This window comes from Rhinolophus ferrumequinum, chromosome 27, assembly GCF_004115265.2.
Source record: "Rhinolophus ferrumequinum isolate MPI-CBG mRhiFer1 chromosome 27, mRhiFer1_v1.p, whole genome shotgun sequence".
Classification (NCBI taxonomy): domain Eukaryota; kingdom Metazoa; phylum Chordata; class Mammalia; order Chiroptera; family Rhinolophidae; genus Rhinolophus; species Rhinolophus ferrumequinum.
This window is the reverse complement of record NC_046310.1, coordinates 9,330,661-9,344,895: the sequence shown is the minus strand read 5'-3', so window position 1 is coordinate 9,344,895 and position 14,235 is coordinate 9,330,661. Positions and strand designations below refer to the sequence as shown.

Below are 14,235 nucleotides of genomic sequence, written 5' to 3'. Positions count from 1 at the left end.
GCGGGCAGGCTTGCCTTCCTGTGAGAGGGCCCTGCATCTTAGCCACCGTCCGCTTCTCACCTGACGTTGGAAAGAACTGAAGAGCTAATTCACACAAGGCATTAACGGCCAACAGGGTTGCATACCTGTTTACTTCAAATAAAAAGAAACTTGAGGATATGATTTCAGCCATCTTCCAGGAAAATATTCTTGAGATAGGACCTTTCTCAGCTTCCTTCCAACTATAACCATAAAGGGAAAGATGGTTTTGGCAGTAGCTGGGTCTGAGTTTGAATTTCAGCTCCACACTATCTAGTCGTGTAACCTGGTTTAATACGGGACACAAAGAGTCTTTAAAAATGTTAGCTAACCCTGTGCCTTTTTTTTGTATATCAGATTTTCACTTAAGAAAACACAGAAAATATATTTTAGCATATTATAGACTTCAGTTACTAAAAATTATTATAGCTTCCAAAATAACTGTTTCATTGGTAGTTTTTTTTCAGTTCAAGGAACAAATAGTGAATAATTGGGATTGAAATAAAAGCTGCCTTTCTTGTTTACAATCTACAAGCATTATAAATCAGAATTAGGATATGTATTTAAACCATTAATTATTAGTCAATCAATATTACTCATGAGCCTACCGTGGTATTAGAAATCAGGGACAGTAAAATGACTTGATTGTTCTCTTTTATGAATTAACCTACATTAGAAGGAAGTAGATGTAACTATAATGCCAATGTTCAATGTTACATTGAGACACAGACAGAGGAAAAAAGGAAAACTCTGCCTCGGGAGATCAGGGAAAGGTCAACAATTTCAGCATTCAAATAAGAACTGACAGAGAAGTAAATTTTGGTATGGCTATATAAATAAGAATAAAGGTTGAAAACATTGCACTGTTTTAATGATGAGTGTAAGAGTAAAACATGATCATAAATCAACTTATGTATGGAGCATAAATATAAATAACTAATATGAGTACTCTAAAATTATGTCATATTAATGATTAACAGTTTATTTCAAAGAGATATTAAAACTGAAATCATATACATATGTACATATTTTAATTTAAAAGTAAATAGAAGGCAGAATTGGAAGAAGGTGGTCAAAAGGCAAAAAACTCTAGTTATAAGATAAAGTATTAGGGACTTAATATACAATATGATGACTATAGCTATTAACACAGCTGTATGATATGTGAAAGTTGTTAAGAGACTAAATCCTAAGAGTTGTCATCAAAGGGAAATAAAGAAAGAAATAAAAGATCAATGGAATATAAAGCCAAATTTCAGAGAGAAAAAAAATAAAAATTCCACTTGTTAAGGAAACTAATAAACTGAGCAGAAATTCTTTACATTATATAAGCACCTTGAAAATGTAACATTTTTCTAACCTACGAAAGATTACATCTACTGAGACAAGTAGCTTATTTATTTGGGGCGTAAGAGGTATTCACAGATTAAGATTTAAGGACATAATCTTTCCCTTTCTTCTCTTCTGCACACTTTCCTTACATTCTCTCATCTTTTACTTTACTCTCTGCTGTGACACTGTGTGGGTGATGTACCTCATTCCCTCGTGACATACTTCCAACTGTCAAAAGATGCAGTGACATTATTGACAAGAGTATTAGTTTAACAGAAACCTGCCCCTTTGGACTAAAATGCTTAAAATCACATTCATCGCACCAAAATTAAACTATTTTTGTATATTTTTTCAAACAAAAAAATGTACTTCCTCTTTAGGTTTCTTTTGTGATTGTAATACACACGTAAAAAATGAGCAAACTTTCTATGTCTTTTCAAATATTTACCTATTTCATATTGCATAAAAATCTTAAGTTCATAGATGATTTCTTGTGTTGGACGATACCTTAAACTCAAAAGTTAAGAAATACTAATGCTCTTAATAGTGATCTTAACTAAATCAATGGTTAAGCTACTCAACCATTGACTAAGGCGGCTGATTTGATCATTAAGGTCACAGAAGAGCTAGGATAAATCATTATCTGACAAACTTTACATCTTCATTATTTATCAGGTATTATAGCTTTATAGCATCTAACTTATAACTGGTATCCATCCAAAATATTTTGAAGTGTCCTGAAAATAGAAAAGTATTTATAATAATAATAGGAACAAAATCTTTAAATCTACAAAACTATTACAGCCCCAATTACTTCATCAGAGCTAGTTAAAGCAATGGTATAACTTCCTCGTATTTCTAAGTTTTGGATTTCATTACGTTATAAACATGATTAGTGATATAAAAAGGAACCACCAAAAACTCAGTCTTCTGTAATCAATAAGAAAATTATCTGACTGACTGTAATTAACTTACGATATTAATTTTATACAAAACCAATAGAAATAAACATACACTAGTTAATTTTCAATTACCTTGTGTAAAATGTTTGTATACAATCCAACTTAAAATATGGTATGCTGTGGTACAAAGGGAAGTGGAGAAAGGTTTTACATTGAGGTAGGAAATGGGAACTACATTTATTATAAATTTTGTTCTAATTGTTCTCTGACTTTTGAATTTTCTATTAAAACTGTATTTGAAATTTTATACATGTCTATATTTGTGTGTGTATAAACATATATTAATATATACATATAAACACACATACAGAGGGTGCAAAAAATGTATATACATTTTAAGAAAGGAAAACTGTATTAAAATTGTAATACTCAATATATACCAATAACAAAAGATGAATACAAGTCACGTTTGACTTCTGCAATGACAAGAGGTGCTCAAAGTGGTTACCATCGGTGTCCAGACACTTCTGATTACGGTGAACTACTGCTTGAGCAACGTTGACCAAAGTGTCTACTTGCATACTTTTTCTGGCACCCCTGGTATATGTACATGTATGTAAATATAGGGTATTTTTAAGTACCTAACAAGAATTCTCTCTACCCCATAGCCTAATACGTTAACATTTTACCCAATTTACTGAATGGAAATAAACTGACCCACAGTTTAATGTCTGAAAATAAAAAGCATAAAATAAAAATTTAAAAATGAGAGCAGACTAAAGAAAATAAGGTGCTTCAATTTTAAAGATAGGACTAAAATAATAAGGTGTATTTAAATGCCTGAATGTTGGATTTGCTATCTGGTACACAGATGATTATTTATAGCACATTAAAATAAGAGTTAAGACTTCCTTGGGTAACTTGAACAAGAACTGCAGGGTTTGCACACAGTACAAAAATGAAATCCAACCAGAGGTGAAATTGGTGAAACATAACCTTTGGGGCCCCTCGTTCTCATAGGCCCTTTCCAAGACATAGGGAGGGACCCTGGCAATGTGCTCACATGGATTTTGGGGTAAAATTTGCAAGAGTAAGACATCAGTTAAATCCACTGTTCGTCTGACTTGTCCTCTGTCACACTTGGGTTGGGTGGATCGAGAGTGGCTGTGGGCAGGAAGGGATCAAGCTAGGGAGAAGCTGAGATGGGTATATATTTAATTTAGGTTAGTTGGATATCTTTATGTGGCTTTTCTGTTAACTCCAAGTATACTTAAAATTAGTTAGCACTCCCAACGCATGAAAAACTTCCAGGAATATTATTGCACCCACTGTGCAGACTCACCACACATCATGGATGAAGGTACAGGGCCAGAGGCTTCATTGCAATATGAACCTCCTAACGTGTCTGGCCATGGAAGTATATACGTACAGACAGATAAGTGGGGTTTGAAATGTGTACAGCCGGAAGCTAGACTATGGAAAATTATTCCAAAATTCACATGTGTAAATTATAAATGGCGAATTTCATCCTCCTTTCCTATACAAAATGGAAGACGTCCCCTTTCAAAAATATACCCAATAATGCAGCATAGGCAAATAGAACTACATTATTTCACTTTTTTATACTAATGAAAAATTTATATCAATATTCCTAGAGAAGAGAGTGAATAAACTTTCTCTTCTCACTCTACAAAATATAACAAAATTACTGTCAAATAAAAGCACAATCAAGGAGTAGGAAGCCAAAATATGAAGAACAAACATTATAGAGCTGTCAGACAATTAATAAAACTACTATATTTTTAGATTTTGAGTCGCATTGTCAGATGTAAAAGTTTGCAATCTGCTGGAAATACTTTTTTGCTCACTATACAAATATTTATCTTCTTGTACTTGTAACTTTGTCTTTCTTCTAAAAAAAGATGGATCCCAAAACTGTACAAGCTTCAGGCTCCACAACACATGAATCTACCCTGTCACACATATAGGAGAGGTTTATAGTGTGTTTTGCTAAAGAACTTTTAAAAAATAACTTAAAAAATGTAGCATATTGAAAAGGAAAAAATATATAAGAGAAGTAGCTAAAGCACTTTCCTACCTAAGTGGTCCCTCCTTTAATTAATTTCGATTTAATTTTTCTGCCTGTCGGCATTTTTACCTCCACTTCTTGAATGCCTGGTGGTTAAATGATGAGAAGGAGAGAAGAGCAGGGAAGGGATACATTCATCCGGGGACACAACAGGACATTTTTTTTTCTTTTAACCACTTCACTCTGTATTCAAAGAGTACTGACAATGGATAATAACTCCATCTCTTTTCTATATTACAGGATAATAAAAACGATAATGTTAACGCGGGAAGAAATACAATGTAAAAGTTAATAGCTAATTCATTCTCCATGCTAGTTCATTCCTTGGCCTTTTCTGAATAGAGACTGCCAATAGTAGCAAATTAGATGATGATTCTGTGATGTGGACTGTTCACTTGGGACCAAGAACAAATGACCAAACTTGAAGACCTGCCTTTTAAACTATGGATCCAAATATTATAGCCCAGACCTTTATTCATTACATAATCTTCTTGAAAGAATAAATCTGCCACACGTCCGGAGGAAAAATGAGTACCAAACAATAGCATTTTAGTCGCCGGGAAGATGATCGCTACTTTATCGAATATTGTGGGGATAAATGTAATAAAAGTGCTTTGAGTTATTCACAGGAAGGCACCACAGAAATCTCAAGTATGGTCCAGCTTGCTTCCCTCTTTTATAGGCAGACCCTAGTTTTTTCTTTAATTTTATACATGAACTTACTCAGAATCAATGTTTCTCATAAGTACTAAGCCATTACAGAGAAACGATGAAAAGTGAGTTCAATGAATTGAGGATAACTCACGGAGCAGTGTGTAACAAGGATGCTGGTGTTTTCAAGAGACATAACTGGAGAGTCATAAACCTAGGATCAAGTTCCTTCCAAGGAGACTTTATTTAGGGGAATCAGATGGAGACCACAGATGGAGACCACTCACTCAGATTTTCACTGTGGCTGCGTTGTTCTGAGGCTGCCCCAACATTACAGAGTTTATTCACACTAGTTATGCAACCTTGAGCAAGTTGCTTCATCTTCCACACCTGGTTTCTCTAATCTGTTAACAGACAGGGCTGGAAAGGTCATCTCTCAAGAGCCCATGCTGTTCTCGCACATTCCAATGAGGAGCCTTCCATTAGCGTGAGTGCCGTCTGTTAAATTTTTCTCCATGAAAAGATTCATACAAACTATTGGGAGGTTAGCAAAACACAATATAAGATCCTTCATCTAAAACTCCTGAATCAACCCTTCGCTTTGTACTTCCATTGATTCTCACTTTTAACTGCCAGACGTCTTCAACTCTTATAGACGTTTGCCATAACTACAGGGTCAGGATTGTAAGAATTAAGAATCTGTTGTTGAGAATGCTGTGTTATGTAGGAAAGAAATAAGAGACATCTAGAGTGATAGAGCTAATACATGATATTAAATAGCAGTGACCCTAAGCAAAATGACAAAATTGACAAGTTTCTTCTCTTGCACGTTCTCCTAATTTTCTTTTCAGGGCCATAAATACCTAGTATGTTCCTTCCTAGATATCCCATGGAGTCAAAATGTCTCTTAGCATCCCCTGATCCCTTCATTACCAATCTTTTGCCCACTTGGGTCTTCATAGGCTAGACATTGTCTCAGAGCCCTGGATGTATGTTTCTTCCTTCCTCTTATCATAACCTATTTATACCTATTATTTTTCACCAAGCTTTATTAATAAGAGCTTAATGGCTGTCTCTAGTCTAAAAGTGTTTTAATTTAATAGGGGACAAGCAATGCATCTTTCTTGGAAAAATAAAGGCAAAATCAAAGTATTAGTGGAAACTCTGTGAGATGTAGCCCCTTTTTATGTGAGAGGCAAAAGGGAAGCTTCTGAATATCCAGAATACGACAAGCCACAAAAGTCACCCAACTCATACATAAACAAAACCTTAGGATGAATTTTTCTAGTATATAACATCAGACTGTATCTGGATGTTTATATTGAGGAGCAAAAAGAAGGTAAGACTGAATAGGTAGGGTAGAGTTAGATTATGGAGAGTTTTTGAAAACTTATATTGAAAATGTTGGATTTTTATCTTAAAGACAACGGGGAAAGTTTGGAGGTTTATAACCTGGGTCAAAAATATAAGACAGAACAACAACAACAAAAAATCCTTTTAGAGATTGTTACCATTGCTTAGAGTTCAAGGAATAGACATGATGGAATTGATTTGAAAGAAACCTGGAAGGATGAATTGAAAGAAGTTGGTGATTTGATACAGAAAATAAAAAGAGCCAAAGATTTTAAAAATTTGGACAACAAAAGAATAGTTTAGAATTGTTGATCAAAATAAAAACTGATTTGGACAAATAAAGAAAAAAAACATGTAAAGGAAAAAAACAACAACAACAGAAAGCTCAGAAAGCTAAAGCAAGGAACCATGGGGATATCCCAAAGCGACAATCATAAATAGAATATTATTCAATACAGTAGATATAAAAGTACTATCAACAGGTGTTTGTATCAAGGCATACATCCTTTGCATATATTTCACGGAAATACAAAAGAGAGACAAACACAACGAGACAGAGTGGGGGGAGAGAAAAATGGTCCAACCTAGGAACTGGGAAGAAACAAAGTTAATGTTTTGAAGTCAAAGATGTGGTTCTGCAGTAAGAATCAAGAGGTCTAAAAGTGTACTCGGAGAGTCATTACAGGGGGACATTTTCACATCCCACTCAAAGGTCCTAGCCATTGCTGTGATGTGCCTAAACACAATACCTTACAACAAGGCTCTCCAAGGACACATTCCAAATATACCACATACAATGAGTATACAGTGACCCAGGACACAGAGGCAGGTGCACACCGAAATGCTGCCATGCTTCTATGACTTCATCACCTCAAATTGAAAGTGAGCAATCACATATTGGGTACTTAATACCATGCTTCCCCGAAAATAACACCTACCTGGACAATCAGCTCTAATGCGTCTTTTGGAGCAAAAATTAATATAAGACCCGGTCTTATTTTACTATAAGATAACATAACATAATATAATATAACATAATATGAGATCAGGTCTTATATTAATTTTTGTTCCAAAGGATGCATTAGAGCTGATTGTCCGGCTAGGTCTTATTTTCGGGGAAAAGGGTATATGTAAGGCATATAATCACGCCATTTATGATGCAGGGAAGACAGAGTCGAAAGCAATAAATGCTTTGGAAGACTCACTATATTTCTTAACTTATACATTTTTTTCACCTTATAAGATTTGTCTTATAAATGTGTTGTCCATGTCAACAAACTACCAATTAATTTTGGGTATATCAGGTACACTTTCTTTAAGATTGTTTTCCTTGTGCTTACAGATGTGAAATGATTTTGACAAAGAAGTAGCTGAAATCATTTGTTTCTCCCAAAAAATAAAGTAATTCAAAATAAAGTTTAATCAATATTAACCTTTAAAAGAATCATAAATAACTTGAAATTGTTCTTTCAGTGTCCATATGAAAATTTTCTCTATTCACTAAAGGGATAGCATTGGAAGCTTACTGTATAAAGGATAACATGAAAATTATTTCCAGAAAATATGTGTACAAATTTCAATTACATTTATAAATTTTCATTTTAGTTTTAACTTGAATATGCATAAACTATTGAATACCATGACTAAAGTAAATATAGTTAGAATATAGTGAGTTGTTAACATATTTTATATTTATTTATCCTTTATTATTAGCATATTAAAATAAAAAATCAGGGTGCATGTTCACCAAGCAGGAAATATTAATGTGTATAATTCTACATAATTATCTGTATTTCTAAACATTACCTTTTCATGATTTGGATCTTGAGTTTCACCTTTGTGTCTGTAACTTTGCTGATCTCCAGGAGGATCTCTAAAAATTCTGGCGACATTTTAGAAGCAGTACCTTTTAATGAATTCAACAATAGGCCTTTGCATATATCTACCAGTAGGTGGAGCAGACAACATAATTTATTACCCAAGAGCAAGGACAAGGGAATGAAAGTCAGTTTATCTGGAATAAAACAAATCTGCAAATGAGATTTTCTTCAAAGGAAATATGTCCTATATATGTTAGATTTAGTTTGACTGGTTACTGAATCAAAATAAATAACTTTATTAAATAATCAATCTTTGCAGAAAGATAAATTAAATTTACAAATGGAGACAATGTTTGCATTTTACTTATTCAAATCAACTAAAATTAGCTTTCTTTTCATAAAACTTTTACAAGGGACAAAGATTTTTTGATGTGTTCATTTAATAATGGTGTTAAACCCAGTCCTGTTTTATAGGTGATGGGTGCATAACAAACAGTATTTTCTGGGACATATAATTGACTAATCCTATTATATCTGTAGCAACAAATTAACCTTATTACTACTAGTAAATGGTGATTGATTATTTATGCAAATAAGTCACCAAATTCAGCTTTCTGATTGAAATAAACATATACAAAAGGTACTTTAATATGACTTGAACTTTTTAATTAATAAATCCCTGAGGGGTCTATTAATTCACTCAGTGTAATATTAGTCATTTAGTTGTGTAATTTCTCTTCATGCTAACATATTTACTTGCATAAAGGTGAGATAATTAATACCTATAAAAATTAGGAATAGATTTTACAACTATTTTAAGATATACATCGGATCTGTAATAAAAATAAGCTTAAAATTGACTTTGAACCTATGCTATCAGTATGAGTATGCAGTATATCAGCATAGTTGTCCTAAAATTATGAATACATTAAATAATACCTGCTTTCATTTATTATCTATGACTGAGTTTATAAAGACAATTTTGGCTTACAAAAATATTCACCTTTCCTGAAGAATTATTTGTATGAATCGTTTTATTTCTACTCATCTAAGTTAAGCTATCTTGCCTATGAAAGTTTAATATAAAATTAGTATTTTCCAAAATAGATCAAAATCACTTCTAAATTATTGAAATCACTAAGAAAATATTGTTTCTCTCCTTACTAAAATGCTATTCGAATATTCTTTTAAGCAGGTCAACAGAACATTTGTGATCCTGACATACTTCTTATAAAAATTATTTAGACTCGAATACTTATTTAGTAAATTTTCAAATATCTGCACAAATTGAGAGTAAAAAGTTACACAAGCCTTAAAAAACAGATACTCAATTCATACTTGGCTTTTATTGTGTGCTTAACTGTACATTTAATAGAATTTCAAATCAAAACTCTTAAAACAAGCAATCAAATTAATCTGTAAACATCTAACTCAGGAATATTTTCAATATCTACAGTTTAACTTCTCCTCATGAGCCAAGTCATGCCAAGAAAATCAGTAACACTACTTAGCCTCAAGTATGGGTCTTTCATTCTACCTGAGCCTTCCTTAGGTTTGAAAAAGTAAGATTTTTTAAATTAAAATAAACAAAATAGTAAATGGAAGCAGGAGAACTGTAAACATGCATGGTTGCTAATTTCAGTGACTACCTGTATAAACTGTAATAGAAAGTTGTTGATTTCCTTCTACTAAAACAATTAGCATTACACTGAAATTAAACTGAATTCTGCTCCTGTGGTTAAGCATCCCATAACATGCATTTCTATGTCCTAGTCCTAGTACAGTGACAGATAGATTGGAGGTACTCAAAAACACGTCAGTTGGAGTAATTAACTGATGGATTTTAAAGTTAAGATTTATGTTCACTCTATTAAATCTTACTGTTGCATATTCTTGCTTAGGTGAAGAAAAAATATTGCATGTTTTGCTTAGGTGAAGATCGTTTATAATTATGACTTGTAATATCAGTTTTAAAATTCCACCTCTTTATATTATGATGAAAAATACTGATATAAAGCTAATAAAGCAAATTCGGTGGATATAAGAAATAAAACATTTGAAATTTCCAGTACTATCCTGTCAGTACAACTAATCCCCCAACCAAACTTAACAGATGAAATTAGAGTGACAAAAAAAAAAAAAGCTTGCTTTGGAAATGAAAGTGTTTCCCTAGTTCAAACGGTTGTCCTTTTATCTCCAGTTACTTGTGATCAAATATTAAGATCATTTTAACAAAGTATACCACCTTGCCAGATCCAAATAAAAATCCTTGATATTTTTATAACATTTCTCCAAGAGAGGTTATTTGAGAACACAATCTCCCCTTTATTGCCCTCAGGTCTGTGAAACCAGGTGTGAAATGCAGGGGGTGGGGAGAAAGCAAAACAGCATTATAAAGTTTTCTAACTACTTTTTGTTACTAACTAAAGGGAAGCTAAGGAAGGAAATGAGAAGATGAATGACCCCAACAGCTAAGACAAACAGAAGGAAATGAAAAGTGTAGAATCTTAGTTTACCCTCCACAGGTTAAATTCTAATATGATTGTTATCATTCACTAAATGCCCTCTAGGGGAATAGCACTATTTAAATGCGTTACATTTAATCCTTGTAACAGTCTTTCCATGTGCCAAGTGAAAAGGAGGCTCAAAAAATTCAAGATAATGTCCTATTATCTTACCTTAATTGGGAGAGCTTTTGGATATCAACTCAGCTGTGTCGAAGACAAGGTCCATACTCTTTTGACTGTACCACAGCACCTCAAAAGCAATTATTTGATTGGATGCCAAGGAGTTCAGGAGAGAAGCAATCACTAAACTGAAGTCTACATACATTGATATTACCAGAAGCCAGTGTGATACAAACACAGAAAAATGGAATAGAGCACTGACAGCCTGGATTGGTTTAACACAGGTATACTTAAAACACAAGGGTAACATTATCTGAAAAATCATTAAGATCCATAGTCACAGACAACAGTTTAGTGGTTACCAGAGGGTAAGAGGGGAGCAAGGGTGGTAGATGAGGGTAAAGGCGGTCAAATATATGGTGATAGAAGGAGAACTGACTCTGGGTGGTGAACACACAGTGTGATATACAGACGATGTATTATAGAAATGCACACATGAAACCTATGTAATTTTACTGACCATTGTCACCCCAATAAATTTAATAAAAAAAATTAATCCATGAGTTGAGTCACATGGTCATTAGTGAAATAATTTGTTAAACCAGGCATTTAATTTTAAAACTGAAATGAAATAAAAATAATTAAAAACAAAACAAAACAAAAAAACCTAATGTATGTACTTACGATACTCTGGCATAAGGTTAGCACCCCATGGATATTTCCAAATTAGTTGTTATTAGCAGAACAACTAATTCTCTATGGACTTTCTAAATGATTCTACTACATACTGGATGTCTAGATAACCTCAGATAAAACAGAACAAAGAAATGTTTCAGTTAAACTGGATTTCACCATTTTAAAAATTGCTTTCTCACACTACACATATGTATAAACAGCACAATTAGAACTCAGATTAAGAAAGATTCAAAGTAAAGAAGATTCAGAGTTATCAAAACAACTCTACCTAAGAGTTATTATCAGGTTTAAACAATTGAAGCGTATATTTATGGCCCTCAAAATAGAAAGAAAGGAAGGAAGGAAGGAAGGAAGGAAGGAAGGAAGGAAGGAAGGAAGGAGGGAGGGAGGGAGGGAGGGAGGGAGGGAGGGATAGAGGGAGAGAGAAAGAGAGAGAGAGAGAGGGAGAGGGAGAGGGAGAGGGAGAGGGAGAGGGAGAGGGAGGAGAGAGAGAAGGAAAGAAAGAAAACATTTTGCTAAAAATAATTCTTGGTTTGTAATTCTGTATTTTATAAAAGGTAGCCTACCAATCACACAGCTAACATGTTTACATTGCTATGAATTTTATAATAAAAAAGTAAAAATACTTTGACTTTTTAGTTTAAAACTGTCTTTAAATGACTGCATAAGTAGAGTCAAAAGACCTCAGTGTGAGTACCAAATCTGTTAGTGCTAGTTTTGTGTCTATAAATCAGTCACAGAATTATCTGAGTTTCCGTTTCCTTGCCTGTTAAGTGAAGATAACTCAGCTATAGGAATCCAGGTCAACAATGAGATAGTCATCAGTATGGAAAAGCACTGTTATTTAGACTATGGCGTAGAGTCCAGAGGCGCGAGAAGCCTGTATCCCAAACGTACATGGCCACCCAGTACTTAATGTGTTTTCGAACTGGATGCCTCTGAGGATGAGTCAGCTTCGGATCTCACCGTGCACCATTGGAACTTGACTTGCCCGTGTTTAAAAACATTTAAATGTGTGACTCTAGCTACAACTATGAGACGGAACTTGAAAGTACAGAAGAAAAAATCAAAAACCCAGAGACTGCTAGTTTCCTGCCCAAAGCTCAAGCGATGCCCAAAGCTCAAGCGACAAAACCCAACTCAACACTCAACTTCAGGCTTTTTAGCCGTATCGCGTTGTGAGCAGAATATTCTACACATAATGTATTTTTTCTTAGCAACCTGTGAAGTACTCCGAATCCCACATTTATATGTCTGTGTGAAGATGTAACTGCTGAGGGACTTTTAGTTAAAAGCTATACCTTGAAAACGTGCATCAAAATTTGGAAAAGGTGCAAGAATGGTTTTAATCTCAACACGAGCTCAATTAAAAGAGAAAACCTGAAAACTGCCTCAACGGAATAACTCGTTGGTCCTTGCTCAGGTCACAACACAACAGTGAGCCACTCAGGCGGGGTTGGGAAAGCAAGGCTGTGCCCTTCGTGTTGTGTTGTCATAGTGGCAGATACACTGCTGACTTGGACCCTTCTGCCAGCGTCGCAGCAGCTGCCTCTAGGAAGCTGCTGTGACAGACGAGTCACGGTGTCTGCGTGCACCGACACAGAAGCACGAAATTGAACTCGAAGTAGTGTCTTTGTGATATCTTTTCAACAAGTCATGTCCTATTCAGCCTGCTAGTTTATCTCTGTCAGGCTAGGGGCCCCAGTGGCTCGTGGGAGCTGTCAGGGACAGGTAGACCAACCTGCTTTGTGCTGAGGAGGTAATGCATCTTTCGAGCCTGGTAATCTCTTTTCTTCTCTTCCCTTTCGAGTTCGGCCTTCTTCTCTTCTCTCTCTTTCATATCTGCAAACTCCTCCAGGGCCTCCCTGCATCCGAAGTCGGCCGTTATTTATGATAGTAAAAAATCTGCTTACATTTTAATTCTTTCGCTAATGATAATCAAGGAAGTTTTTGAGGGGCAACCATCGTCCACATCCATCAAAATCAGTGGTGTAATCTATCTTACCTGTACATTCCTGCAATCTTTAAAAAGCACCTAAAGTGATTATTTTCTAGTGGTTAAATTTTTAGAACCAAACAACTATATATTGTAAGTAAGTCAATAAGTATAGTGGAGCAAATATACCAAATGCAACATGATTGCTATATTAATTTCTTTGGCTGAAGATAAACCATTTTGGACATACTTAAATATCCCAAGAAAACATTTGACCTACTGATTTCCTTTAAATTTTGATTTTGTTTTTGCAAATCTCTTATCGTTTATTTTGTATACTAACTAATGAGATAATTTTAAAAGTGTGATAGGCTTTTATACATATGTTTAATTTATTATAAGCTTACTTCTGTTAACAGGACAGGTAATATCAACATGATTACATATATTTACCTGCACTCGAAAGGTTGACATTTTGTCCAATTATATAGATAATGAGAATAAAAGCTAAATTAGGTGAACAAGTTCATGGCATTCTGAGTATAATAAAGTCCATTAAAATAATGAGATTTTTTTTCATCATTTATGTGTGTGTATCTATACATTTAAACACAAAATAAGATTTTAAAATATACTATGTAAAAAAAAATACCTGCTAAATAGAATAATGTTATGAAATATGAAAAAAAACAAATCCTTTATTTGAATAGAACAGATATAATTTAACTATTCATCTTAAAATGTTTTGAAATTGCACTTTATTCTTTTTAAAAACTAGATATGTAACTTAGTGTCTAGTTCTATAAGTAAA

The 14,235-nt window shown here is 33.9% G+C and overlaps 1 protein-coding gene across 3 annotated transcripts in view; it reads right to left on the bottom strand.

Moving 5' to 3' along the window:
* The window catches only part of SPATA17 (spermatogenesis associated 17), a 173,148-nt gene that overhangs the window by 116,790 nt on the left and 42,123 nt on the right, over positions 1-14,235 (bottom strand). For all 3 annotated transcript variants that reach the window (XM_033099356.1, XM_033099354.1, XM_033099355.1), the window contains exon 6: positions 13,230-13,353. In XM_033099356.1, coding sequence (XP_032955247.1) covers positions 13,230-13,353 — 124 coding nt within the window. The remainder of the gene's footprint in view (positions 1-13,229; positions 13,354-14,235) is intronic.